The following is a 26,528-nucleotide window of genomic DNA, read 5'->3' on the forward strand; positions in this document are numbered from 1 at the left end:
AAAAACCTTCATCAAGTGATCACAAATATTAGAGTAATGATGTGAGATGTGATAACGGTTTTCTAAACCTTCATTGATTTGGTTCTAATACCGTTGTTATTGAGTCTCTTAAAAGGCAAAGGCGTATATTACCTTCATTAATCATAACCCCTAATTATAACAAGACTATTAATCAAAACAATATAAAAAACCCCAAACCCAAACCTCCCTCTAACCGCAATTAATAAACCCTAGATAATAAAATTGCGTTACTGTTCATCATCTCTCCTATTCGTGGCTGCTCTTCCGGTTCCGCAGAACAGGGCTCCCACTTTGGGGGGGCCCAAATCGCTGCGATCGGAGAACCTAGGGCGTGCGATTTCCCCCAATCCAATCGATAAGGAAATCCAAGCTTCCTTTACCTCCACTTCCCTCAGCAAGAGCCGATCTTTCTAGATCCTTCTAACCCTATCTTTCATCTACCTCTTCTTCTTCCTCCTCTCTTAGTTCCCTTCCCTCCTCTCCCACCCCTCCTCCTCCTCCGCCGTCTCCACCTCTACCGCGGGCGATGCCCTCCGCAGCGAGCAGGAGATCGACTTCAAGTTCGCGCCAAGACGCCCCTCTCATGTCGTCCACACCTCAACGCAGGCTTCTTCTTCTCCGTCCCTGAAATCATCCTCTTTTCCTACTCATCGTTGAGCTCCCTTCGTCTCCGGCCTAAGATTCAGAGATTACGGAGCGGACGCAATCAAGCACAACTTCTTCCGAGATTCAGAGAACTGAACAATCTGTCTCCGTCACCCGCCGATAAGGTGTAGCCTCTTATTTTGTTGCTAGCAAAACTACGTGAACCAAGGTTGGAACAACAGAATAGAATTGTCTAATTTACACCAATTGAACCAATGTTTCAGGTCCCTTAAATGAGCAAATTTTATGACAGAAACAACTATCTTAATACTAATCGAGCTAGTAGATTAGAATCCATTCTCTTGATTTATCGCTTTTCATTGAAATGTTAATGTTTATTATGATCTAAAATGTGTTTGTGGTTAACAGTGTGAACTATTAATATGTTAGCAATCAACGTTATGTTGTTTCTAGTCCCTTGGATATGCAAATGTGTATATTATGTGGTTGGGCTTTTAAAGTGTCTGAAATTGCTAAAGTTATGCGCTTGACATGAAAATATTGAACCATTTGGTGGTGCAATTAGCTTTGGCTATATTATCTTTATCATATTAACATAAGGAAAGCTGAAAAGAGTTGATCGAGAATTTAAGTAGGATGGGCTATATTATCTTTATCATATTAACATAAGGAAAGCTGAAAAGAGTTGATCGAGAATTTAAGTAGGATGGGAGATGTGGAATTCTGAAAGGAGACATAAGGAAAGCTGAAAAGAGTTGATCGAGAATTTAAGTAGGATGGGAGATGTGGAATTCTGAAAGGAGAGCCTAAGTAAGAACATAAAAATTGTTTGCCAGAGTGATTGAAGCATTGAAACCTAAGGAATTACTTTGACATTTATTACATGAATTTTCTCATTTTTTATAATATAAGGATTTGGAATGGTGGTTGATGTCATCCTTCAGATTGCAGTCTAGCATCCTTCGTTTCTCTAGAGCAAAAGCCACAATGGTCTTAACTGAGGATCTAATCTAATCCCCTTTTCAACCAATGAACTTGGAAATTATCCCTTTTTCAACCCTTTTTTTGGGTCAGTAGTCAATTTTTTATTACAACTACCTTTAAGGAAATCAATTTGTGAGCATGATGAAGATATTTTCTCGTCCAATTTCTTAAGTTATCTCATTGTTGATTTGTTTCTTTTGCTCATGTAGGTATATGAAATTACTGGTCAGATCAGCTTATCGTGCTTTAAGGGCTATAACAAGCTAACCAAATCACAGAAAATCGAGTGGAATAACCGATGAAAAAAGTTTATGATAGATTTTTTGCTTACTGTTCACTTCTTCATTATTTATGTAAACGAATCATCGAATTACTTCTTCCTATAGGGGGTTTTCTACATTCCATTCAATTGTTGCTGCAGCAGTTTCTTTCTATTTGCTAGTTTTATCGGATACTTTCAAAAGAGTTCTTGCAGGTAAGAAATTACTACTAAAAGTTTATATTCTGAAAATAAAAGCAAAAGAAAATTTTTGTGGGTATCTAGATCTTGCAGGTCAAAAGAGTTCTACACTTCACATTTACAATGGTGTAGCCATGTTTGTCGGTTGGCTGGTAAGAAATTAACCTCTTTTGTATATTTACAATGGTGTACAAAGTATAAAAACAATTATTATCTATATTATTCTAGTTCTCTACAATTTGGCATGTAATGTGGTTATTTTAATCAGTTCGGTTATATGGAGTACTTGTGGCCATGATTACTTGAATTTGTACAACCAGATGCTTCTAAGTAAAAGTAATAAAAATTTTTTGGAGTATAATCTTATGTTTGTACGAACTTTACTAGCACTGATTGGAATTCAGTTATAAATATGCTATTGCTTAAGTTTTTGTATTCATCAATTATACTGCATCATGTAGTCATGCGTTCCTCCAGAGGATAGATTTCCTTCTACATCTTACTTTATTGAGCTTAATCACCTATCTAAGTGAAACCAGTAACTCTTTTATGGCAGCATGGCGTAAATGCTCATAATATATATTAGGCATTGAATCTCATTCTGCATTGCAGGTAACTAACTATCAATTTAAAAAGTGTGGTTTCAGATTCAAACTTTTGTCATATTTTCATCAAGGTGATAGTATCATAATTATTTTATTACTTGCAATAGCTTTCAAGATAAATTCTGTGACCTTTCTTTGTATTTGTTGTTATCTACTATTAACAAAGCTGTCACCATAAACTGTTGATCACGAACATGGAATGATTCACTAACTTGGCTTTCATCATTGGAACCATCTTTGCTTGCATATAAAGAACGAAGTCACGCCCAGGTCCTGCCAATATTCTCTCTTTAGCCTGGAAAAATGGCCAAGGATATAGGTTTCAAAGGTAAAGTATGTGTAACAGGTGCTTCTGGCTTCATTGCTTCTTGGTTAATACAGCGACTACTTGAATCGGAGTATCATGTTACAGGAACAGTCAGAAATCCAGGTCCTGTCATCTCTTTCTTTAGTTGTAATTTACTTTTCTAAAGAGTTATAGTTTCTTAGTTATCAACATGACCAGTTTTTGGGCAGTGGCTGCTGGTACACGAAGCTTTGTATGAGTTTAGATTTGTGAAGCTGTCTTCTGTTGTATATGTAAATTTGTAGTTTGATTGGATAAATTCTTGTTTTTTCTAATAGGAGATTACAAGAAAGTCACGCACTTGTGGGAGTTAGAAGGAGCGTCAGAGAGGCTTCAGTTAGTGAAAGCTGATTTGATGGAGATGGGTAGCTTTGATGATGCTGTAATGGATTGTGAGGGAGTCTTCCATACGGCATCTCCCGTCTGTGAAGTGAAATCGAATCCCAACGCACTACATATTTACCTTTCCAGTGTTTCTATATGTGTATACTTATCACATTCTACATGCTTGATATATCACATTCTAGTTTTCTAGATGCTGAAAGCTTCAAGCTTAAGTAAATGATCAGTGAGAAAACCTAGTTTTACTTGGTTAAAACTATTGATAAATTAATGCTAAGATGAGAATAAAGCATTCTACAGTGCTTTGCATAGTACCTTGCAAGATCCACAAGGACCATATATTGCCATGAATGCATCTTAATGTAGCATAATTTTTGCAGGCTGAGATCGTTTATCCTGCAGTTAATGGTACTCTAAATGTGTTGCGATCTTGCGAGAAAAATCCAGCACTTAGAAGGGTTGTTCTCACACCATCCTCATGTGCAATAAGGACGAGAGACGATATTGACCCGATAGTTCCATTCGATGAATCATCTTGTGCCTCTGTGGAAATTTGTGAGAGGCTTGGGGTAAGTCATCAGTTACTTATAGTTATCACTTGCAATGAACAATGAGAACCACTTATACTTGTCATTTTGATATTTAATCCGGACTTCTGCTATACATAATTAACATGTTTTGTCCAGAGCCAAATTTTTGTCAATTGATACAAGCAATGTGTATTTGGCAGTTTTTAACTTTCTTTTAGTCTTAATTTTGTTTCATATGAGTAGGTTTAGAAGAGGTATTTGTGATGATAATCTCTGTTTTTGGAAAATAATTTGACATCTTTTTTTTTTACCACACAGATATGGTATGCCCTGGGCAAAATATTAGCAGAGAAGGCTGCATGGGAATTTCCCTTCGTTAAAGAGCTGAAAACCTTCGTTATTGTAAAATCTCTTATATACTTTTATGATAGTTTCATGTACCTTGCAAGAACTTTTTTTAGGCAATCACCTTCATTGACTCCTCAAACTCGAGACCATGTGCAGGACTAGGTAATTATTTTTTGTAAAATCTCTTATATACTTTTATGATTGACTACTTGCACTAAAAAATATAATTTTACTTAATAAGATAATATTTCCTTAATTGATATTTCTTAATTATATGATTTTTTTTAAATTTTTAGGCTATCCATGCAAGATTAGGAGAGGGGGTAGCTCGAGTCTTTTTTTGACGATGATTAGAGATGAAAGAATGTGTCTTCCACAAATTTTTATTTTTATTTGTTTTAGATAGTTTTATGTATTTTTCTTTGGAACAATTAGGATATTAACTCTTGTTATTAGTATTGAATATTTGAGGATGGTGAAATTTTATTTATTGATGTTATTAATGAATGGAATTTTTATTTTCTCTTTTATTCATTATTGAGTATTTTTAATATATTTGTGTTGTGAATCTTAGTGTCGGGTTGAGAATAATATGATAGTTGCCTATGAATGAAAAAATTATTATTAATGTATATTAGAAATTTGTAGTCTACAATGACGGTTTTATAAATCGTACTTTGTTCATCAACGAAGGGAAAGCACCATCGTTGATGGGTTACTAATTACCCATTATGAGGATTTTACGACGGTATCCAACCGTCATTAATTAGTCTTCAACGACGGGAAAATATCCCGTCACTGATGGTAACGACGGGAAAATATCCCGTCACTGATGGTAACGACGGGAAAATATCCCCGTTACTGATGGTAACGACGGTGATAATTACCGTCGTAAATATTAATGACGGTAATATGTTCTGTCGTTATAGACTCTTTAACGACGGGTAGTATATCCCTTCGTGACCCTTTAGCGAAGAGGGCTTCAACGACGGGTGACGAAGGGATTTTTTCCCGTCGTTAGCATACAATAACGAGGGTTTTCAGCTCTTTAACGAAGGGAAATCCCTTCGTTAAAGACGTAATTTCTTGTAGTGTTAAACTACCCCACTTCACCTCCCCCTCCCGCCTCCCCTCGCTTCCCTTCTTCTCCGGCCACTTCACCTCCCTCTCCCGCAGATCCAACCTCCTCTCCCTCCTCTTCCAGGACCTCCATCTCAACAATCCCCAACCCTCCTCCCTCCCCCGCGCCTCCCTCCTCTCCCTCACCGAGCTCCTCTCCCTCCTCCGTCGCTTCAAGTCCCTCACTACAGACCACCTTTATTTTTCGTTCATGGCAAAAAATATTTCTGGCTACGCCACAGACCACACGCACGGGAAAATCAATCTAAACGTCTTCACAGTTAATACCTTGTAAAGTCCAAAACAAACGGACTGACTTTGTACATGCACACATAACAGTTCTCAAAAAAAAAATTTTGAAGTTCACCCAACAATTCGACTACAATGCTGTTCTAGATCATGAATGAATCAAGTCTCTTCTTTCTTTTTATATTTACTTATTGTTCTGTGCAAATATGCATGCACGCAAAGTGTGCGTGTATCTATATCAAAGGCACGTGTGGATTAGAAGGTGGGAGGTGAGGCTACCGGGGGTCTATAGTAGCTTAAAAACGTAGGGGGTAAATGGCGGATACGTTGGGCACTGCACCTTTGACAGTCCCAAGATTGTGCGGCCCGTTCGGGTGTCTTTGAGCTATCCTGGGGAATCTTGCAGAGAATCTTGGCGAGAATCTTGGAGAGGCTTGAGGGGTAAGCGCAACTATACTTGTTAGGTGAACCGGTGATTCGCGCTGAGATTTGGTCCAGTAGTGAGCTTTTTCATGCTCTCTGAGTGTAAAGTTTGTCTCAACGGTAAATATGTTTCCTTTTCATAGTTTAATTTAAAATAAAAATTTCCTCTTAGGGCCTGTTCGTTTGGCCAAAAAAACTGGGAAATCAAACTTTAGGAAACCTATTTTCTATTATAATTACTTTGAAGTTGTTTGGTTGGTTTAAAAAAAAAGGAAATTATAGAATAGGAGATGAGTTGTCACCTTATTATTGGATGATGTGAGTGATTTTTTTAAAAACTTGTTTTGAGGTTGTTTGGTTGGTTAAAAAAATAAGGAAATGAATTGGAGGTATATTATTGGATGATGTTTTGAGGTTGTTTGTGTTTGGTTCGTTTTTAAAAATAAGAAAATAGATGAGATGAGATGAGTTGGAGGTATATTATTGGATGATGTGACATGTACTTAAGGAAATTAATTTCTTGTTTTTTTTTGAGGAAATGGGTGGAAAGGAATGTTTAATGAGATGAGATGAGTTGTCACAATATTATTGGATGATGTGTGTAATTTTTAAAAATGAGATAAAATAAGATGTGATGAGTTGGATGATGTGACACATTTTTTGTGTTTGGTTTATTTTTAAAGGTAAGAAAGGAGATGGAATGAGATGAGTTGGAGGATAAAAATAATATTTTATTGGATGTTGTGGGTGAGTTTTAGGGATGGAAATGGATAAAAATATTATTTTATTGATTTCCTTGTACCGATTTCCTTTTCTTGGTTTTTAGGAAACCAACCAAACAGCCCCTTATTAAAAAGGATACCATCATTCAATAGGGTCTAGTCGAGTTTTTTTTTTAACTGAAGAAGCAGGAAAAAACTTCCTGCTCATGTTATATATAATATATGTATTTATACCAGAAAAATAAAAAAGTAATTTACATACCTAACCACCTGATATGAAAGAAAAGAAACTTTTAAGAGTCACCAGCGTAGACTGTAATTACATACAAAACACTACACCAGGAACCAGTTAGAAGATGTAAGTAGGAGCTTCGCCTATGAGTAACTTCCCAAAAGTAAAACCACAAGACAGTCTGAACTGAAACCAGGCATTCACAGGGACTAATCTGACGAGAAGTTATCTCTCACCTCAGCAGCTACCTTCTTCTTAGCGATTTCGTCAAACTGCAACTTTATAGCAGCCTTACGAATCCTTTTTGCTAGCCTGTCATCTTGAGCACCTGCCCAGAGAAGAGTATATCTAGCCACATTAGCAGCAATGAGATCAGAATTTTGTTGCTTATCTCTAAGAATGAGCTAAGTTGCGGCTGTTCCAAATCCACCAGCAACAGCATGAAAGTACAATCTTCCAAATGCATCTAATATATCTGTTGACTGCTGGTGATTATTTGATTAGTATCAAATCTTTCATCGAAAGAGGCCAAGAGGCAGCATTAACACTGGGGAAGAGGGTGGACAAAATTGAAGATGCAAAAGAGCATGCAATGAATAAGTGGTCCTGACTCTCAACTTCTGAATAGCAAAAAGGACACCTAGGGTCTCCGGTCCAGCCCTTAGAGACTAGATTGGCCCTTGTATTAAGCTTATGATTACTCACAATCCAAAAGAAGACTTTGACTTTCAATGGGATTGGAGATTTCCAAATGAAATTGTAGAATCTAGATATGCATCCTCCAGAAATAAGAGTAGAATAGAGAGATTTAACAGAAAACTTTCCTGATGAGTTAAGGGGCCACCATACTAGATCCATGGATACGGTAGAATCACAGCCATAAGGTTCTATATAGGCTAGGAGATTCTGTACCTCTCTATACGATTCTGGAGAAATACATCTTCTGAGAATTGGTCTCCAATGCCAAGATTGATTTAAGAGGAAACCCTGAGATCTGATGTTGCTATCTTTAGAGAAAGCAAGAGAAAAAGCCATAGGAAAGAGGCTGCTCAGAGAGTTTGAACCAGACCATTTATCATACCAGAAGCTACACGTCTTGCCATTTCCTACAATCCATCTGGAAAAAAAAGAGGAAGACTGGAATAATAGAGCTTAGTTCTTTGAGCAGATTAGATGATTTTGGTCTGGGTTTGTTCACAACTGGATTGGAATCATCCTTGGAATACAAGGAGAAGATCACTCTACTGATTAGAGAGTCCCTCTCAAAAATTTTCCAAATCCATTTAGAGATGAGAGAGAGATTAAAGACTTGAAGATTGATAACACCCAATCCTCCTTCTTGTTTCGGTCTGCAAACTGAATTCCAAGCTACCAAACATTTAACTTTGGATGGAAGATTGCTCCCATTCCAAAGGAAATTCCGTCTTATTTTGTCAATTTCATGAATCAACCACTGAGGGAATTTGAAGAAAGAAATATAATAGAGAGGGAGTGAGGAGAGGACTGAGTTAACCAAAGTTAGGCGTCCTCCTATAGATAGGGATTTATTTTTCCATAGAGGTAGTTTTTTTGAGAAAGAATCAAGAAGAGGGAGCCAATCTCTTCTAGATAGAGAACCTTTTTTGAGAGGAAGTCCAAGATAGGAAAAGGGTAAGTATCCCACGGAACAATTGAGAATACTGGCAATATGAGAAGCCTTTCTGCGAGATCTCCCAAGGTAATATAGATGAGTTTTGTTTGGATTTACTGCCAGACCAGAGATGAGAGCAAAAATGAGGAGAATAGCTTTTAGAGTGGACATATCTGCAGAGGAAGCTTTGGCAAAAATTATTGTGTCGTCAGCAAATTGGAGTGACTTGATATTGTTGAGTTCCCCTTTCAGCTGAAACTCAGACAGGTCTCCAGAATCATGACTAGATAGTAACATTTTGTTGAGAACATCTACCACCAGGAGAAAGAGCATAGGGGAAATGGGGTCCTCTTGTTTCAATCCCCTATGACAATTAAAGAACTTTGTTGGAGAGCCATTTACCAGGACAGCTGATTTGGAGGAGGAAAGAATGTGTTTGATCCAAAGACACCATTTCTGACTAAAGCCTCTGGCTTCAAGGAGGGAGAGAAGGAAGTCCCAATTAACACAATCGAAAGCTTTGAAGAAATCAACTTTTATAGCACATATTTCCTTCTTTCTAGATGAGCAGAAATTAATCATTTCGTAGGCTAACAGAATAGAGTCAAGAGATGATTTGCCTTTTTGGAAGGCTGACTGGGATGGGTCTACTAAGAGATGGATAACCCTACTAAGTCTATTAGCCAAGATCTTCGAGATGATTTTACAAGAACTGTTGATGAGTCTGATAGGTCTAAAATCATTGGGGGAGCTAGCACCCTCCTTCTTATGTATGAGACAGATGTATGAGTAGTTAATGTTATGAATGGATTGAGGATGAGAGAAAAATTTTTGGGTGAAGGCTATGAAATCTTCCTCTAAGGAATTCCAGAAGGTTTGGTAAAAAAGCAGAGGAAGACCGTCAGGGCCTGGAGATTTTTCTGGGTGAAGATCAAATACTGTGGCTTTAATTTCTTCAGAGGAGAAGGGTAGATCTAAAGAGGAGAGATCAGGAGGAGGAGCAGGGTACAGGATGTTCCAGTCAACTGAAAGCCTAGCCACTGGTGGTTGACGAAAGAGGTTAGAAAAGAAGTCAAAGAAAGCCCTCTTCAATTCTGATTCTGATGAAATGATAGAATTATTCTCCATGAGATAAGGAATAAAATTTTTCCTTCTTCTTTGAGAGGCCACATTATGAAAGAAACGGGTATTATTGTCTCCCTCTTTTAACCATTGAATTCTAGATCTTTGTTTCCATTTGATTTCTTCTGCATTAGCTAATGCAAGAAGTTGATCTTTCAGATCACTTCTAGAGAGAATTTCTGAAGGAGATTAGGCTCTGCTTTCTTCAAGCAAGTTAAGGGAGTCCAGCTGAGTCATAAAGGATGAAGAGAGGAGATGGTAGGGACAAAGACAATTTCTTTTCCACCATTTGATCCTTTTCTTTATGAGCTTTAGCTTAAAAGCAAACGAGAGAGGAGAGTTGTCATGAGAGGCAAAGGATCTCCAATTATTTGAAATGAAGGGGATGAAAGAGGGGTCCGAAAGCCAGAATTTTTCAAATCTAAAGAGAGGAAAAGATATAGGGGAACTAGTATCTAAAAGAATAGGACAGTGATCTGAGCAAGGTGCTTGATATGCGAACTGAACCAGAAGGGGAAATTTAGCTTCAAAATCTGGAGACACTAGAAATCTATCCAATCTGGCAAGAACTGGAGGAGTTCTACAGTTGGACCACGTAAATTTTCTCCCACTCATAGGAAGATCAGATAGATGAAGAGAAGCAATAAGGTTCTTGAAAGACTCAATATCTTTTAGAGAGCCTGAACGACCACTTCTTTCAGCCAAATTGAGAGTCATATTGAAATCTCCGAAAACCACCCAGGGGAGAGAGTGAGAAGATCTAATTCTATTTAGTTCCCACCAGCAAACTTCTCTGTTTGTAGCGTCACAAGGAGCATAAACTGAGGTAACAGCAAAGGACCAGTTTGAATGACGGAGAGTAAGGAACACAGTCACTGAGAAGATTCCTATAGAAGAGGAACTACAGGAGAAGATGTTGTCGTTCCAACCAAGAAGGACTCCTCCCCTTGACTCTTCAGCATCTAAGGAAATCCAGAAGGAAATAGAACCACTTCCTAATGATTTAAGAGCCGATGGTCTAAAGGAATTGAGTTTTGTCTCTTGCAGGCCAACAAGATCGACTTTGGCTAGCTTCAGGCAATCCTTAACCAATCTACGCTTAGCTGGGTGGTTAAGACCCCTAACGTTCCATGAACCAAACTTCATAAAGACAAAGGGGGGAGACAACTTGGATGATGATGAGCCTTCAAGAAAGAATAACTCTAGATTTATCCAAATCTTGGATATCTCTCAAACCCTGTGGGTCTATCGGTTCTCTTATACCACAGTTAACAGAAATTTCTCCCAAGCGCTCTATAGAAAAGGATTGGAGAGGCATAGTAGAAGCTGAGGAACCGGATTTACTTTTAGATTTACCTGGATGCTTACTCCTTTTCATCAGGGCCAGATGCTTCTGAACTGGATGAATCAAGTGAATCCCTCTGGATGATTTCTTCTTGCCGGTCTTGGAGGGCTTCTTGTTGAACTCGAAACCCGGTGGGAGATCGGAGGAAGATGCAATGTCCATGGAGTCAGAGGATGAAATCCCAATCGCCTTTTCCCCTGCTATGGGGGAGTGAATGGTTCTGGCTTCATCTGACTGAGAGAGAATCGGCTTCAGTAATTCCCAAGAAGCCTTGTCAATTTTAATATTAACTCCTTTAAAGATAACATCTACCATTTCTAGAGCTGGCACTGCGAGGGGGGGATGATCAGAGGGTCGAGGACCCTCTACTACCATGAGTTTCTTTCCTTTATCAACCACTGGTGAAGGCTGGGGAGAGGGCACATCTTTGGCTGCTGTTGCTTTCTCTAACTTGGCTGAATCTGACGATGCTTGATGAAGGGGGGAGCTGGTGGAGTGGCTTCTGAAGAGATTCTTTGAACACCCTCATTACGAATAAAGGCTTCGTACTTATCCCGACATCTTCCTTGGGACGATGATAAAGGTTCACCAACTATCCTAAGACGAACTGAACCTTCCATGATGTGGATATCATCTGGAGAAGCATATCTAAATTAAGTTAATTGTGGTCTAGTCGAGTTATTACGCTACTTATCAGTAGTACTTCTAGATTTCATGTTTGATTCATCTGGAGAGCATCCATAGGAATTAATCTCCTGAAATGCATCAGGTCGACATTGGGATACCCCTTAGCCACACCTTAAAAAAAAGATGTTAACCTATATTTAAAAAAAGGGATGTGAACTCCCTCGATCTAAAACTAGTTAAGTTCAATTGCACATAGACCCGAGTATCAGTTACTTTGAAATTACTAGACATGAAGTTTTCTTTTGACAACTTAATGGACATCCAGGACTAATTAAATTAGACTATCCGCGAGTGAGCGGATAGTTCTTAGCCATTCATAGGGATATTAAAATTCCAATTTATCGCCTACCATCCCCTTTCTCCCCGTGAAGGGCACAAAAGTATTTGCTCACGTGCGGAGAGTTCCAATTGCCATCCATACCCATGAGCATTGGAAGTGAAAAGTTTTTAGCCTACCCGAGGGTAAAAGTCAAAAAAAAAAAAAGACCAGGGAGTACTCCATCAGTCAAATTGAACTACCAGCGTAATAAGTTCCTAAGTGCAATACTACAGAGCCTATATATGAGCAATTAAGCCAGTAATCTGTAATGAAAACACATATGTCCTCCATTTACTCTGTATTATGCCTATTTTACAATATTTTTATAAATCCACACGCAATTGCCTCTGGTGATAAAATCTTCAAGAGTTTTGAAGAAGATCATATCATACTCCCTTTAAAAGTACGAGTTGGGAAAAATCTTTCCATGGTCAATATTACCCTTAACTTTTTTAAAATATTATATTGTTATCCTATTTTATTCTAATTTTTCTATATTCTTTGAATTAAATGATTTATCATATCCATAATGAGACTTAACATGTTATTGGATAAATGTGATATGTTTGATATAATTCAAAATTTTAACTTCTTTTAGTTTGCAGAGAAATCTAAAAAATATATGCTAGCCAACACCTAAAAGTTTTTGGCCCTTGTAAAAAATACCATCTAAGTTTTAAAATTTCAAAAAAAACACATCCTACAAATTCAAAATTTTATTTAAAAATTATAAATTTTACTTATTTTAATTCAGTGAGAAATCTGAAAAATATATGCTAGCTAAAAATAAAAGTTTTCGACATTAGAGAAAGTATATTGTAAGTTTTGAAAAATAAAAAAACACTACTAAAATTCAAAATTTATAAAAAACACCTTGAAATTTTCAAACCTATAAACACACTAAAAACCTACATATAACACAAACAACCCCCAAATATTTATAGAATTTACAATAAACTCTCTAAACTTTTTACAAACTGCAAGATAAAAACCTCAAGATTGTAAAATTTATAAAAATCCTGATAATTTCCAATCTAACAGTATATTGGAAATATATGAGTTACAAATATCCCCTACATAATTTATAATTTATATAAAACACCCTTAAAGTTTCAAAAATTATAAAAAGACACTTGAAATTCAAATTTTACAAAAATACTCTGAGAACTTCAAACTCATTAGTAAATTAAAAATATAGGAATTATAAATAGTCTATAAACAATTTATAATCTATAGAAAAAAAATACAAAAAAAACCCTAATATTCATAATTTACAAAAAAAAAACACCATGAGAATTTCTAACCTATAGACACTAAAATGAATATACAAAATTACTAGCAACCCCTAGAAAATAAAAAATTTACAAAAAATTATTATACTTCCTTTAAAAGTATAGGTTTAGGAAAAACTTTTCATAGTCAATATTACACATATTTTTTTAAAAAATAACATAGCTACTTCAAAATCTATTAGATTTGACATTTACAAAAGACAAACTTAAAGTTTTGTACATTGCAAATTACCCCCTCTAAAGTTTAAAAATTTTCAACGATTTTTTTTAATTCCTTGATTTTAATGTAATTTTTAATAGCTTTGTGTATTTGTAAATTATAAAAGTTTAGGGTGTATTTTTTTACAAATTTAAAAACTTTTGAGGGTATTTCTTTTGTAGTTTTCTAAAATTGCATTATGTTGATACATCAATTAATGATGATATTGAATAGTAAGTCGTTCTTAAGATGTATTAGGCTATAGTTAACTGTGCACATCACTATTACTAGGCAGTATAGTTTATACATGTAAAAAATTTCAAACAATCTACACAGTGGTTAATAGGTTTTTGACTTTAATGTACTATTTTTTATAAATTATATTTAATGTGAACCCACCATATAATTTTAATTGTGGTCATTATAATTTTAATCGAATAGACCATAAATTACTTTACTTTCTTGCATGAACTAATATTTGGCACTTAATAGTTTAAATTATTATTTTTAAATTACATTTATTTATTTACCTACAAGGTAATACAATTTCAATACCTATTTTTTGCTTGAGATTTATTTTATATTTTCGCATATCAAATTAGTAACTAAAAAATAATTATTTATACTTGAATTAGAATGATTGTAGTTGGTCACTCAATATAAAATTTTTATGAAGATATATACCTTACTTTCTATAGCTCTTTGCATTGTCTATGTATATTTTATTAATTAGTTGTTAATTTAACATATTATATTACTTTTTCTTTGTAGAAATTTTTTCTTTGACTTTTGGATTATGTAATCACTATGCCACCATTCTAGCGTAGACAGAACCTCATTCTAAATAGCTTCAAGCCAATGTTTGAGTTGAACTGAAGTATATACTATTGCTACTATATGTATATTTTTTTAAGAAAATCATGTCTACACTTTTTAAACAGAAAATAATATTCTAACCTCTGATATTATAAAAATAAAATAAAGTCAATCGAGCGACTAGCAAAAGAGGACTTACATTAGAAAAATATGAATAATAAGATAAAGACGAAAAGTAATGACATTGCTAACAGTATTACCGATAGCAAGCTACAATGTAAAGTTAACCTATTTTATGAAGCCCAACTACTGGCTATAAGCATCGAGGTTTTTATATATGTACTTTATAATTTATTAAAAAGGGTATTTAATATTATATAATAAAATTTATTTAATACTAAATAGTAATATCATTGTAAATGAGCAATTACAAAGATGTTAGGGACTAACATGTATGAATTTAAGATTTCAGGACGAATATCTTAATAACCTATTTATATAAGCACACCTACTTTGTCACCTATTCTGTTCACTTTTCTCCTCGCTCATTCTCCACTAATTTTGCTATCATGTTCAAAGAGAAATAGAATTCATATCGGTGAGGTCTTCTCTCCCTCTATCACTCGATCTCATATTTTTTTAATTAGTTTCTTTAATTCTCTTTTAATAATTTCTTGGATCCAGTTCATGCTTCATTATGTGAAGTGCCTTGTTAGATTCAATTTAAATATATTTTTATTTTAATTGTTATTTTTTCCTATTTATGGGTCAATTAATCATCAGAATGTTTAGGTCTTTTCGCCAATTTCATATTTTGAATTAGCAGTTTATTTGAGGAGAAATTTTAAAAGATCGCTTTTTAAAAATATTAGCAAAATCGACTATTTTACATAATAATTAACAAAATTGACTTATTTTTTACCACACCATCAAGACTTCCAACAAAGAGGTCAATTTGTATAAAAATCATCTTTAAAATACACGGGACTAATAGTCCCGTGTAATTAGAGAACATTAATTACAAAAGTAATTAAAGTCAGAAAATACATGGGACTACCACTCTTGCGTATTTTGCAGTTAGAACCAGAAAATACATGAGACTATTGTATATGTCCTATATACAATATAATTACTCCAGGTAAGTGAGTTATAATAGCATTTTTTAATCATATTGTTTGGGATAAGATTTGATAATGACCTTGCATCAAAGAGATTTTTTATATTTAAAGTACATGGCAAAAATATATCATAATCTCCCTGCCCTAATTTTATAAGAAAATAATTCTTCATACTTTCAGTTTTACTTCTATGGCACGGAGAATGAGCTATAAAATTAAATGAGAATATTAGATAACGTAAATATGAGTGAAACCATAACTAAAAGTTAATGTGAATATGAGTCAAACGATAACTAAAAGTTTAATGGACATATTACAAATAAATTCATATAAAAAATTTATTTGAGAATTGAATGATCACCCATCTTTTAAAGACTTCAAGATTCTAATAAACAAATATATTATATTAGATCAATGTGTTTATAACTCACAAATAGTAGATCACGTGGCGGTAGTCTGGGTTGAAGGAAATGATGATAATATTTCATTTGAAAGAGAGATTATTGTGTTGATATTCAATCCCGTAAAAAACTTTATTTTCTCTTTTATTTTTATTATATTTTTATCAATTTAAATAACCATGATATTTGACCACGTGCATTGTACGTGCAATCTAACTAGCAGGTATATAAAAGAGGCAGTTACTTTCACACAATGCAACAGAAATGGGTGAGATGGAATATAGTTAAAAAATTTAGCAGATTACCCCCGCCTGTCCCTTCCTTGTGATTTAGATTAGGATTTTTGTAATAAAAAGTTTGTATCAAGTATGCAAAAAGAAGACAATTAAAAAAAAAGGGACTTTCGTGGGGGAGTACCACGGGTCATAATTTATCATATTATTGAAATTTAAGAATCAATTATTGAACGAAACCCAGATGGTGGATAAATAGAATTTCTAAGAATAATTAAGATATGTAAAACATTTTGTCCAGGAGCTGCCTTATATTTTTTAATTAACTAAGCCACTCGAAGAGAATTTGCAGCAGAATATTATTGACTAAATTGCAGACGGATATGTAAAACCTACTACCAACTATCTTTAATCCCATTTGTTTTAATGCAATTGTCAACAAGAACGGAAGAAAGTACATGGACCTTAGGCTCATTGTGTTAGCGGTGCATCGGTAAATGTCAACCATTTGATTAATAATTCACGAAAACATAAAACTACTAATCTAATGACTAGTAGCAGTTTGATTTATCTTTAATGTAATGAATTAGGCCCGTTGGCGCTAGACACTTGGAAAGAACCTAATACAAGCTCAACTTAAATTAGATCCATATAAATTCATCGTTCTAAAAATTATTATAAATTTGAGCATCGCGGGTAATCTAGATGGTTAAAAAGTTTCAATATAATTCTTATCTTTTTTAGGCTAGATTCCAGAGGGCTTCATTATAAAAAAAATTAATTAATTAAATAAATATACTTATTGTGGATCTTCATACAAGAAAGCATTCAATAAAATAGCGGAAAGCACCCCATAATTCACTACAAGTCTGAATTGGTTGAGTGGAAATCAATAAGTCAGAAATAAAAAATGCAAACAAGCTTATATATTAATTGTTTGAGTGCTGCTACGGGGACCCAAAATATGGGACCAAGGGAGGGGACATGTGAGGTGTCTCCTCCCTATTACATAATAAGTTAGCCATGCCAACTCATTATGCAATAGGGAGAGGACACATCACATGTCCTCTTCATTGGTCCCATATTTTGGGTCCTTAAATTATTTTTCTAATTGTTTCGTTTGTAATATTTTAATTGTTAAAGATAAACCACAACATTTTAGGGGCTGTTTGGTTCGTTTCCTAGATATAGGGAAATACATTTTTATGTATAAAAACACAAGTTTTGAGTTTTTCAAACTTTTCCAAGAAATAGATTGTTTCGCTTTGGTCCGCACAAAAAAAAAATGGTAGGAAACCAATTTATTTATTTTTCTTGTGTTTGGTTCGCATGGAAAAAAAGAAAAACTTTTGTTTATAGGGGCTGTTTGGTTCGTTTCCTAGATATAGGGAAATGCATTTCCATGTACAAAAACACAAGTTTTGAGTTTTCCAAACTTTTCCAAGAAATAGATTGTTTTGCTTTGGTTCGCACAAAAAAATAGTGGGAAACCAATGTATTTATTTTTCTTGTGTTTGGTTCGCATGGAAAAAAAAGGGAAATTTTTTGTATATATGGCAAAAAGCTGACGTGACTGCAGTTTTCGTCGATTTCACGAGGTTGAGGAAGGAATTGGGGGAGTATATGGCAAAAAGCTGACGTGACTGCAGTTTTCGTCGATTTCACGAGGTTGAGGAAGGAATTGGGGGAAAGAAAAAAATCTGATGTGGCGGCTATTTTCACCGAGTTTCTCTTCTTCAACCCTAGCGAACCAAAGATGGAAAAAAAAAACAACGGAAAACTTATATCCTACGTGGCCACGAAAAATCTGATGTGAAGGCGATGTAAAACTTTTCCACCGAGTTAAAAAACGAACCAAATAGACCCATAAGGCAAAAAGCTGACGTGGCTGCAGTTTTCGTCGATTTCACGAGGTTGATGAAGGAATTGGGGAAGAGAAAAAAAATCTGATGTGGCGGCGATTTTCACCGAGTTTCCCTTCTTCAACTCTAGCGAACCAAAGATGGGAAAAAAAAAACCGACGGAAAGCTTATATCCTACGTGGCCATGAAAAATCTGATGTGGAGGCGGTGTAAAAATTTTCCACTGAGTTAAAAAACGAACCAAACAGCCCCTTATAAAAAAAAAGTAAAGAAAAGAAAAAAAAGATAAACTACCTCACGATTAAAACTGCAGACGTTAGCAAGCAATTTGGGTGTAGTAAAAACTTCTACTTTCCGAAAAAAAAAAACATAAAATAGTAATTTCAAAGCATAAAAAAATGGTAAAGTATTAAAAAAGTGGGTTTCACGTCCTTAAAAAAAATAAACTATCAGGGGCTGTTTGGTTCATTTTTTAACTCGGTGGAAAAGTTTTACACTGCCTCCACATCAGATTTTTCGTGGTCACGTAGGATATAAGCTTTCCGTCGGTTTTTTCCCATCTTTGGTTCGCTAGGGTTGAAGAAGGGAAACTCGGTGAAAATCGCCGTCACATCAGATTTTTTTTCTCTCCCCTAATTTCTTCCTCAACCTCATGAAATCGACAAAAACTGCAACCACGTCGGATTTTTGCCATATAAACAAAAGTTTTCCTTTTTCCTATGCGAACCAAGCACAAGAAAAATAAATACATTGATTTCCCACCATTTTTTTTGCAAACCAAAGCGAAATAGTATATTTCTTAAAAAAAATCTAAAAAACTCAAAATTTGTGTTTTTATACATAGAAATGTATTTTCCGATATCTAAGAAACGAACCAAATAGCCCCTCAAAGTAAGTACCACTTGCGCAATTATGCCCCAAGGAGAGAGTTTTCTACGCCGGACCCTACACACAAAAATGCAATCACATTCATGGGCAAATATGGGCTGACCAGCCCATTAAGCTAACTTTCGCAATTATAAATTCTTACCCGGGTCCTTTTCGTCATTTTACATCTTTTGCCCCTCTCCCATAAATAGCCTCCTTTCTCGCTAGGGTTCGTAGTCAATCCATCATTTACCTACATCCTCTTTACCTCATCCCTCAAATCTTTTCCCTCTCTCTATTTATTTGATTAATTTTTCCCCCGAGTTTTTGTTATGTATTTATTTTTTCATTTTGTGAAGGGGCTCGTCGATACAGGGGAGAGCTGTGTATAGTAGCTCTGAAATACACGCAGGTTCTCTGTGTGGTGCCCATCAAAATATGTTCCGAGCCCAAAATCAAGTTTTAATTGGTCTCATAGTACGGGCTATGTGCTTTTTATGTGGGATTTCTAAGGAATTTTAATGAGATGGATTTTTTATTTTCTAAAAAATGAAATCTCATTGTTTCCTTCTTTTCCCTTCGCTAATGACCCTCACAAGCTCGCCTCCAATGACCATTACATTGTAATTTTTTTAAAAAAATATTTTTTTTTCCTTTGTGGGGTGTTTTTGTGCAATAATCATTACCATTTTGATTATTATGATGTGGTGTTTTGATTGCCCAGATTATTTTCCGTTTTAATATTGAATTAATAGTGTTGTGTACTGATTTAAAACTGGGGAGAAATTTTAAAAAAAGATCTTATTTTAAAATTTTACTGGCAAAATTGATCTTTGTTTTAATTAATTAGCAAAATCGATTCTTTTAACCACGTTAGTGGTGACTAGTTACAAAACTGTTAGTCTTGTTTATACTTAAAGATTTAATTAATCTGTGATTAATGTCTAAATATACAAGATTAGTATTCCCTTGTATTCTAAAATTTATATTTTGTAAAACCTCTCTTTTTTATGGGGCTAAAAGGAGTCTGTTTTTGCTAATTAAATAAAAAAGGACTATTTTGCTAACAAAATAGATCAGAAATTTTTAAAGAAAAAATAAGATGTTTTTTGTCCCTTCCAGGCAATCTGAAAATAATCAAATGATCGATATATTTAAGATAATTAAGTATTTTAGAACTTTAAAATTAACATTTTTTAAAAATTTCCCCGTTAAAGATATTAAAATGTATATAAGCTTCTTGCCGTATATTGGTCTTTTTAGGATTGTCCTTCATATATGATTTTTGCTAATAAATGATTTAGTTAAGATAAAATAAAAGTGCAATTCAACATTTTAATGATTAAATTAAATCGATATTAGAGAAAACCTATTGTAAATTTATATTTCTCATAATTATATGGACACTAGATAGTTCCTACAAACTTTTAACTTTCTGGAAAAGTTGTGTACACAAGCTTAGGGTTGGTCCGGGTTGACCTGCGAGCTTACTTGGTTCTGCTTGTCATGGGTTGTGATCAGATCGGGTTTAACCTGGCTCATAATATACCCGGGTCACGAGTACTCCAGATTTGTGATTATAGAAGTAAGTTCGGTTCATATTGGCTCAGTCCATGTTCGATCTGTTTATCTAATGATATATTTTTTGGTTAGACTAGCTATTATTTTAGCCATTTGGGTCTGGAGCTAGCTACTAACGAAGCTAAGATACCATAGGTCTTCGGCTCATGAGCCATTTGGTCTATTAAGAAACAAAACAACAATCAAACTTGTCGCCTTCTACCTAGAAGGATTAAAAATTTTAATATAAGTTTAAAAAAAATTTAATACATATTTAAATTATTAAATGATAAATTAGAAATGATTTTATAATTATAATTATAAGTATAATATAATTAAAAAGGTAAAAAAAAAATTGGACTAAAATTTGATGGATTGACCCAAGGCTATGGATCAGTTTATGCCCGACCCGCCCTAAGCGGGTCATAGGCCATGCTGGGTCTAATCCCATAGTCGAGATTAGAGAAGTAGATTCGGTCTACTCTAACTTGATCAGTAGCCTAGTCTTTGAACCTAATGGGTCAGATCACGGGTCTGAACCGGCTCGATCGACTCTCACCCTACACAAGCTGGTTTAAAAATGGTTTAAAAAATTTCATGTCAATTAACTAAATGTTAAAATTTAAAAATGAATTAAGATAATCTGTAGGATGTTAGCTTTTTTATTCTATAAATTTCTTTCTTTCTAAACATATATTAATTTTTTTTCTTTAATACTTCTTTTAAAATTGTGCTAATAATTGACTTCAGAGAAAGTGAATAACTTCTGATAAAAGACGCTCCATACTGTGTGTGTCAACAAAATAATATTGTCATAATAGTAAACTTTTGTCTGGGCTTTAGAGCGGTTATTGGCCCGCTTAATAGAGTTGGGCTACAGAGTGCTTGTTGGACCAGTTTTCAAAAGATTATTCCGTGCTGTACAACAATAAAAACAAACAGGGCACACATTTTACTTCTCCATATCTCTACCCAATTATCTTTAAATGGGCGGACGATTGCCCACATTATGCAATTTAAACTTTGAGATAATTCCAGATAGAGACAAAACTACAATTCAAAAAGAGATGAACATCAGGTTCCTCTTTTCCACATAATTCAAGAAGTTAACTAATAGTCATTTTCGAAACGGAATTCTTTCTCATTATGTGGTAATTAGAAAAAGTTTAATTTTCTAAATTTTTACAGTTCATATCACTCCCAATGAATGAGACCACTCAACGTAAAATTTTCATTGTTATCTTGAAGTCCGCTCTGGTCCAATAAACTTGAACACCATTACAGTCAAAATCACCAGCAGAAGTCTTACGTGGTGTGATATCATTCATCGGAATTAAGATAGACAATAAGGATCGAGAGAATTAGACTATCTCAAATCACCAACAAATCGGAGAGGATTTATGTTACGATTAAATCTGATTCCACTATCCACAGGGAGATGATTAAAAAATTAACTGAAAAATCTCCTCCGGTACCCCCCATTCCCACATTTTGGTGTCTTCTTGAAATTCGCAGAATTTAAAAGCTCTATTAGCTCAAATAATAAAAATGTTAATGATCGTCTGATTCTGATCATCACGTGGTTATCGTATAGGAGTTTAAAGAACTAGAAAGCAAACGTACCACTAATGGAACAACGGATGTATTTTATTCTAATAAATTAACCAGCTACCTCACATCTGTAAGTAATGCTAGAAAAATAATAATAACTATACCATAATACTCTATAATGCGCATGACAGCAAGCAAAAGATGACTTTTGTTGCTAACAGAAGAAAACTAGTAGGTGATTAGGCTTCAATCGAAGGGAATCAAATGAACAATAAAAATAATAATTAGCAGTTCACCGACACCGACACGCAAATCTCCGAAACTCCGGCGAATTTTTGCTTTCAAAGTCAGTTACGAGACTTTCGCTCTCACTTATTTATTTATTTATTCATTTATCATTTTGGATCGATTTTGAGTTACGAGCATGAGTTAACAAAGTGATCATGTCCTCTATAGTACACAACAGTAAAGTCTTCAGTATATAGATAAAATATAGTCTCATTATTGGAATGATTTGTTAATTGTCAATTTTCTTGTAAGTTAGATAGCGGTAGTCGTCTGACGTATTTTTCTTTCTTTTCATTTCCTAATAATTCTAACGACTTGATAGCGTGTAAAGTTAAATTAAAAGAGGGAGTTAATTAAGGCGAGAGATTCGCTAATTAGTCCTTGAAAACGACGTGCATCTGTTTAAATGAAACCGACGATAATTCTTCTCCATCCAAAAACGAGCACAAAGCACAAAGTTTATATAATATAATTCTTATCTAATAATAGATTAACTGATTTAAGTTTCCATTAGTCCGAGCAAACTACTCTAAAATGGTACAATCCCTTTTCCTAAACTTTTGACAAACATGACCTCAAAGCTCTCTTTATTGAAACGAAAACTTTCTCCATCACAAACTTACACGCCTTTCAACGATTCTCTTCACATTCATGGAATAGAGAAGGGGGGTAAAAAAAAGGCAAGCACAACAAAATATATAGCTAGGGAAATATAATTTGCCTGAAAAACACTCGCAGCCCAAAGAAAAACCATTCCGAAATGTGAAAACAAGGCAGCTAGGTACCTCAAAAACCACAAAAAATTAAACTTTGGGAGAGAGGAATCAAGGACATATTTCCATACCAACATGCGTGCTACCTCGGCTCAATGCGAGTGAGCGTAACCTCATTCACAGAATGAACCTTCTCCGAACAATTTGTGCCCGATGAAGACCCCTCCAATTCAAAGGGCCGTCCTCTACCGAAAGATGGGGGCGTGGTCGGAGGAGAGAGCATCACTTGCTCGCTTCGCAGCATCATAATGACCGAAGACATCGTAGGCCTGTCCTCTGGATTATCTTGAACGCACAACAAACCTACGTGAAAACATCTCCAAGCTTCCTCCATCAAGTAGGAGTCCTCCAGCGTGCGATCCATGAAATGCATCGCTCCTCTTTCGTTCCACAGTTTCCATGCCTGTTCGAAGCGCATTTCATCGTTGAGAAAGATATATATGCAGAAAGATTGACCGACCAAATTTTGCACGATTTGGGTAGCACTGCAGTTTTATTTATTCTTGCAAGTAGTCCTTCTCAAATTTTTTTTTTGACTCTTTTATTCTGGGTGAAAATGATGTTGTTGTCCATGAGTGAACTTATGAAACTACACGGATATATAGTAAGTTCAAACAATAATGCTACGGGGATCTACATGCAATTAACCATTATAGAGATGCAGAGTTTACGTGTATAAGGAGAGTTTGGCCTTGCTCTTGAAGATAGGCTGCCCCGTTCCGTTGACCGCTCAGAATCTCTAGTAGAAGAACTCCGAAGCTGAATACATCAGACTTTACGGAGAAAACACCTTCCATTGCATATTCAGGAGCCATATATCCACTATTTACACACAACAAATATTACGACGACGTCAGAAATATTTGATCGTTTTGAACTTACTACCCCTCGAGCCTTATTTTTGCAGACAAACTCCCTATTTGATCAGTTTTTTTTTTAGAAAAGATATTGCATTCAAGGGTCTATCTGAAAAAAATAAACTAGAGGCAATAAGTTCAAGACAACGATCGATGCTACAGGAGCTAGCTCTATCGGCAATTAAGCTAGCCTATTAAAAATTAGTACCATGAGTTCAATTTGAACAATGTATATCAGGCTATAACGTTAATTCTTAACAATTCACTTACAAAGTTCCGACAACTCTGCCAATCTCCACCTCGCTCTCCTCCCCCTCGAAAATCTTCGCCATCCCAAAATCCGATATCTTCGGATTCATCTCATTATCAAGCAGAACATTGCTCGCTTTGAGATCCCTATGAACTACTTTGAGCTGAGAATCCTCGTGAAGGTACACGAGTCCTCGAGCAATCCCTACGATAATCTGATGCCTCCTCCTCCAATCCAGCTCGCATTTCTTCCTCGAATCTAAAAATTTAAGTCGGCAACGTCGAACCCATCGATCAGTACTCGAAACAGATTGAATTGAATCGGGCGGTTTTTGAGGAGAAGCGATTACCGAAGAGAAACGCGTCTAGGCTCTTGTTGGGCAAATACTCATAGACGAGCAGCTTCTCCTTCTCGTGCGCGCAGCATCCTAGCATTCGCACTAGATTTCTGTGCTGAAGCTTCGCGATGAGCTCGACTTCGTTCTTGAATTCTACGGTCCCTTGCTTGGATTTCGCCGATAGCCTCTTGACCGCTATTTCCTTCCCTCCCGTGAGCACTCCCTGAATTATTTTCGAAGATTTGGACATTGAAATAAGAATGTCAAACTGCACATAACCTGGATTATCTGCAATTTATCCAAATAGGAGTATATTTATTGGGTTTTTCTTACTCTGTAAACAGGGCCAAATCCACCCTCTCCGAGTTTATTTTCTTCAGAGAAGTTATCTGTAGCTTCTTGGATGGTGCAGAGCTCCATAAACGGCAAGTCTGAGCTCGGTAGAGCTTGGGCCCTAGCCACCAAAGCTTTTCTAACAGCTGCAAGAAGAAAAAAAAAAGGATAAAATTACTTTTTCCATACTTGAACAAAAATCAAGTTAATTTTGTGGGGGAGAAAAAAAAGATACCATTTCTCTTCCTCCATCTCCAACACCATAAACAATAGAGACAAGTGCAAAATATAACCACCACGAGGATTGAAGCCATATGTTAACATCATAATTATATTAAAAAAAGTAAAATAGGATTATGTAAGTATACTCACCTCCATCAGTTGGTGGAGATGCGGATGACTTTAGTAGCCGACGATACGAAGCTAGATGAATATCGAGATCACTGGAGGCAACTAAAGGATGCATTGAAGCGGAGAAGAATGACAGAGAAATGTAAGAATTATGTTCGCTTTGATCTTCTCATTAAATGGTTTTATTTGGTACGCAGTGTTGGCTGGTGTGAACTTGATGCGGAAAAACAAGAACCGACGTGAGAGAGTTGTGGGGTCTGAGGTTGACAATTGAGATCAAATCATGGGAGACATATGCTTTGGTGTCAAAATTCTTCTAAATTCAGACATTTTCTTTTTTTTTTGTTTTGTTCTGTGTTTTTCCTTTTTATTTTTTTATTTTCGTGTGTGCGCGTGTGTGGAGGAAACAGACTATATTGAATCTGAATCGTCCTCTATATATTGGTTCAAAATCGCGTCAATCTTAGTGAAGAAATGCATCACAGAGGAAATACATGATTAAGATAAAATGCATATTTCGAAACCCCTCAGGTAATTAAACTTTCCTCGGGTTAGCGCCTGCCGGCCAGCACGAGCGGGGATTAGTCATCCAATAGGGTGGAAAAAGGTATATTAATTCATGGACAAGTTTCACAAAGCCCCTTTTAAGTTTAGAACCTTACTAAACTTCATAAATGACATTAAAACTCCCTTAAGTTTAGACATTTCAATGAACCCCCCAATGTTTTTAAGTTTAGCAACGCTGATAGCAAATACACCCAGCAAAAACTTAGTCCCCCAACCGAAAAAGTAATTTAATTAAAATGGAATAAAAAAATAAAATAAAGTTTTCGACCTCTTGGGATTTGGGGTTAAAATGCTAAAAAGGAGCGTGAAAAGATTTTATCCATCAAAGACATTCTAGTTATTTGGACTCATTTGACTTTTACATGCACAACCAGATATAATTCTGACAATGTTAGCTAGGGAATTATCTGAAGAAACATCCAAAAAGGACCAAACTTAAGTAGGGGGTTTTGCGAAATTCACCCTCAATTTACTCGTAATTGAGCTAAGCTACCTCATATACCTATGAACTCATGGCACGACTAGATTAACAATCATAACTTTTGCAATTCAAGGTCCAAACCACGAACTTTTGTCGGGTTCTATCGGGTTACTGGAATCTTCCGTCATCAGCCTCACCCGTTTCGTGTGGTCAACTTTGGAGGTGGAAAGGTTAGATCGAAGCGTGGAAATTTTGAAGAACTAGAGGCGTAGAGTAATCTAATCCAGAGATCTTTTGGTGGGGGGGCACGCCCATCACACTAACAATAGGAAATTTTTTTAAAAACAATTATTAACGGAGGA

General features: G+C 35.4%; 2 protein-coding genes across 3 annotated transcripts; one reads left to right on the forward strand and one right to left on the reverse strand.

Moving 5' to 3' along the window:
• On the forward strand, positions 216 to 4,598 carry LOC109829070 (tetraketide alpha-pyrone reductase 1-like). Of its 2 annotated transcripts, XM_020396143.1 has the most exons (8): positions 218 to 791; positions 1,821 to 2,086; positions 2,165 to 2,223; positions 2,930 to 3,106; positions 3,301 to 3,470; positions 3,745 to 3,933; positions 4,213 to 4,404; positions 4,539 to 4,598. In XM_020396143.1, the coding sequence occupies exons 4-7, from the start codon at positions 2,980 to 2,982 to the stop codon at positions 4,402 to 4,404; spliced, it is 678 nt and encodes a 225-aa protein (XP_020251732.1). In that variant the 5' UTR covers positions 218 to 791; positions 1,821 to 2,086; positions 2,165 to 2,223; positions 2,930 to 2,979; the 3' UTR covers positions 4,539 to 4,598. The 2 variants fall into 2 exon arrangements, 1 of the variants encoding a protein (XP_020251732.1); XR_002243949.1 differs by lacking the exon at positions 4,539 to 4,598 and having other exon boundaries at positions 216 to 791; positions 2,156 to 2,223; positions 2,930 to 3,933; positions 4,213 to 4,229.
• LOC109829071 (G-type lectin S-receptor-like serine/threonine-protein kinase At1g11410) lies at positions 22,830 to 25,141 on the reverse strand. The gene is made up of 6 exons (XM_020396144.1): positions 25,063 to 25,141; positions 24,828 to 24,973; positions 24,507 to 24,717; positions 24,178 to 24,415; positions 23,722 to 23,872; positions 22,830 to 23,453 (listed from the first exon to the last, which is right to left on the reverse strand). Exons 1-6 carry the CDS (start codon positions 25,139 to 25,141, stop codon positions 23,133 to 23,135), a joined length of 1,146 nt encoding a protein of 381 aa, XP_020251733.1. The 3' UTR covers positions 22,830 to 23,132.

Source organism: Asparagus officinalis, chromosome 1, assembly GCF_001876935.1.
Source record: "Asparagus officinalis chromosome 1, Aspof.V1, whole genome shotgun sequence".
Lineage (NCBI taxonomy): Eukaryota > Viridiplantae > Streptophyta > Magnoliopsida > Asparagales > Asparagaceae > Asparagus > Asparagus officinalis.

Bases quoted from the DNA above. Each gene is read 5' to 3' on its own strand.
- LOC109829070 (XM_020396143.1), top strand. From the start codon at position 2,980: ATGGCCAAGGATATAGGTTTCAAAGGTAAAGTATGTGTAACAGGTGCT. The intron at 3,107-3,300 runs GTCCTGTCATCT...TTTTTCTAATAG, and splicing joins AGGAACAGTCAGAAATCCAG to GAGATTACAAGAAAGTCACG. The intron at 3,934-4,212 runs GTAAGTCATCAG...TTTACCACACAG, and splicing joins AAATTTGTGAGAGGCTTGGG to ATATGGTATGCCCTGGGCAA.
- LOC109829071 (XM_020396144.1), bottom strand. From the start codon at position 25,141: ATGGCTTCAATCCTCGTGGTGGTTATATTTTGCACTTGTCTCTATTGT. The intron at 24,974-25,062 runs GTATCTTTTTTT...TTCTTCTTGCAG, and splicing joins GAGATGGAGGAAGAGAAATG to CTGTTAGAAAAGCTTTGGTG. The intron at 24,416-24,506 runs GTAATCGCTTCT...TTAAATTTTTAG, and splicing joins CCTAGACGCGTTTCTCTTCG to ATTCGAGGAAGAAATGCGAG.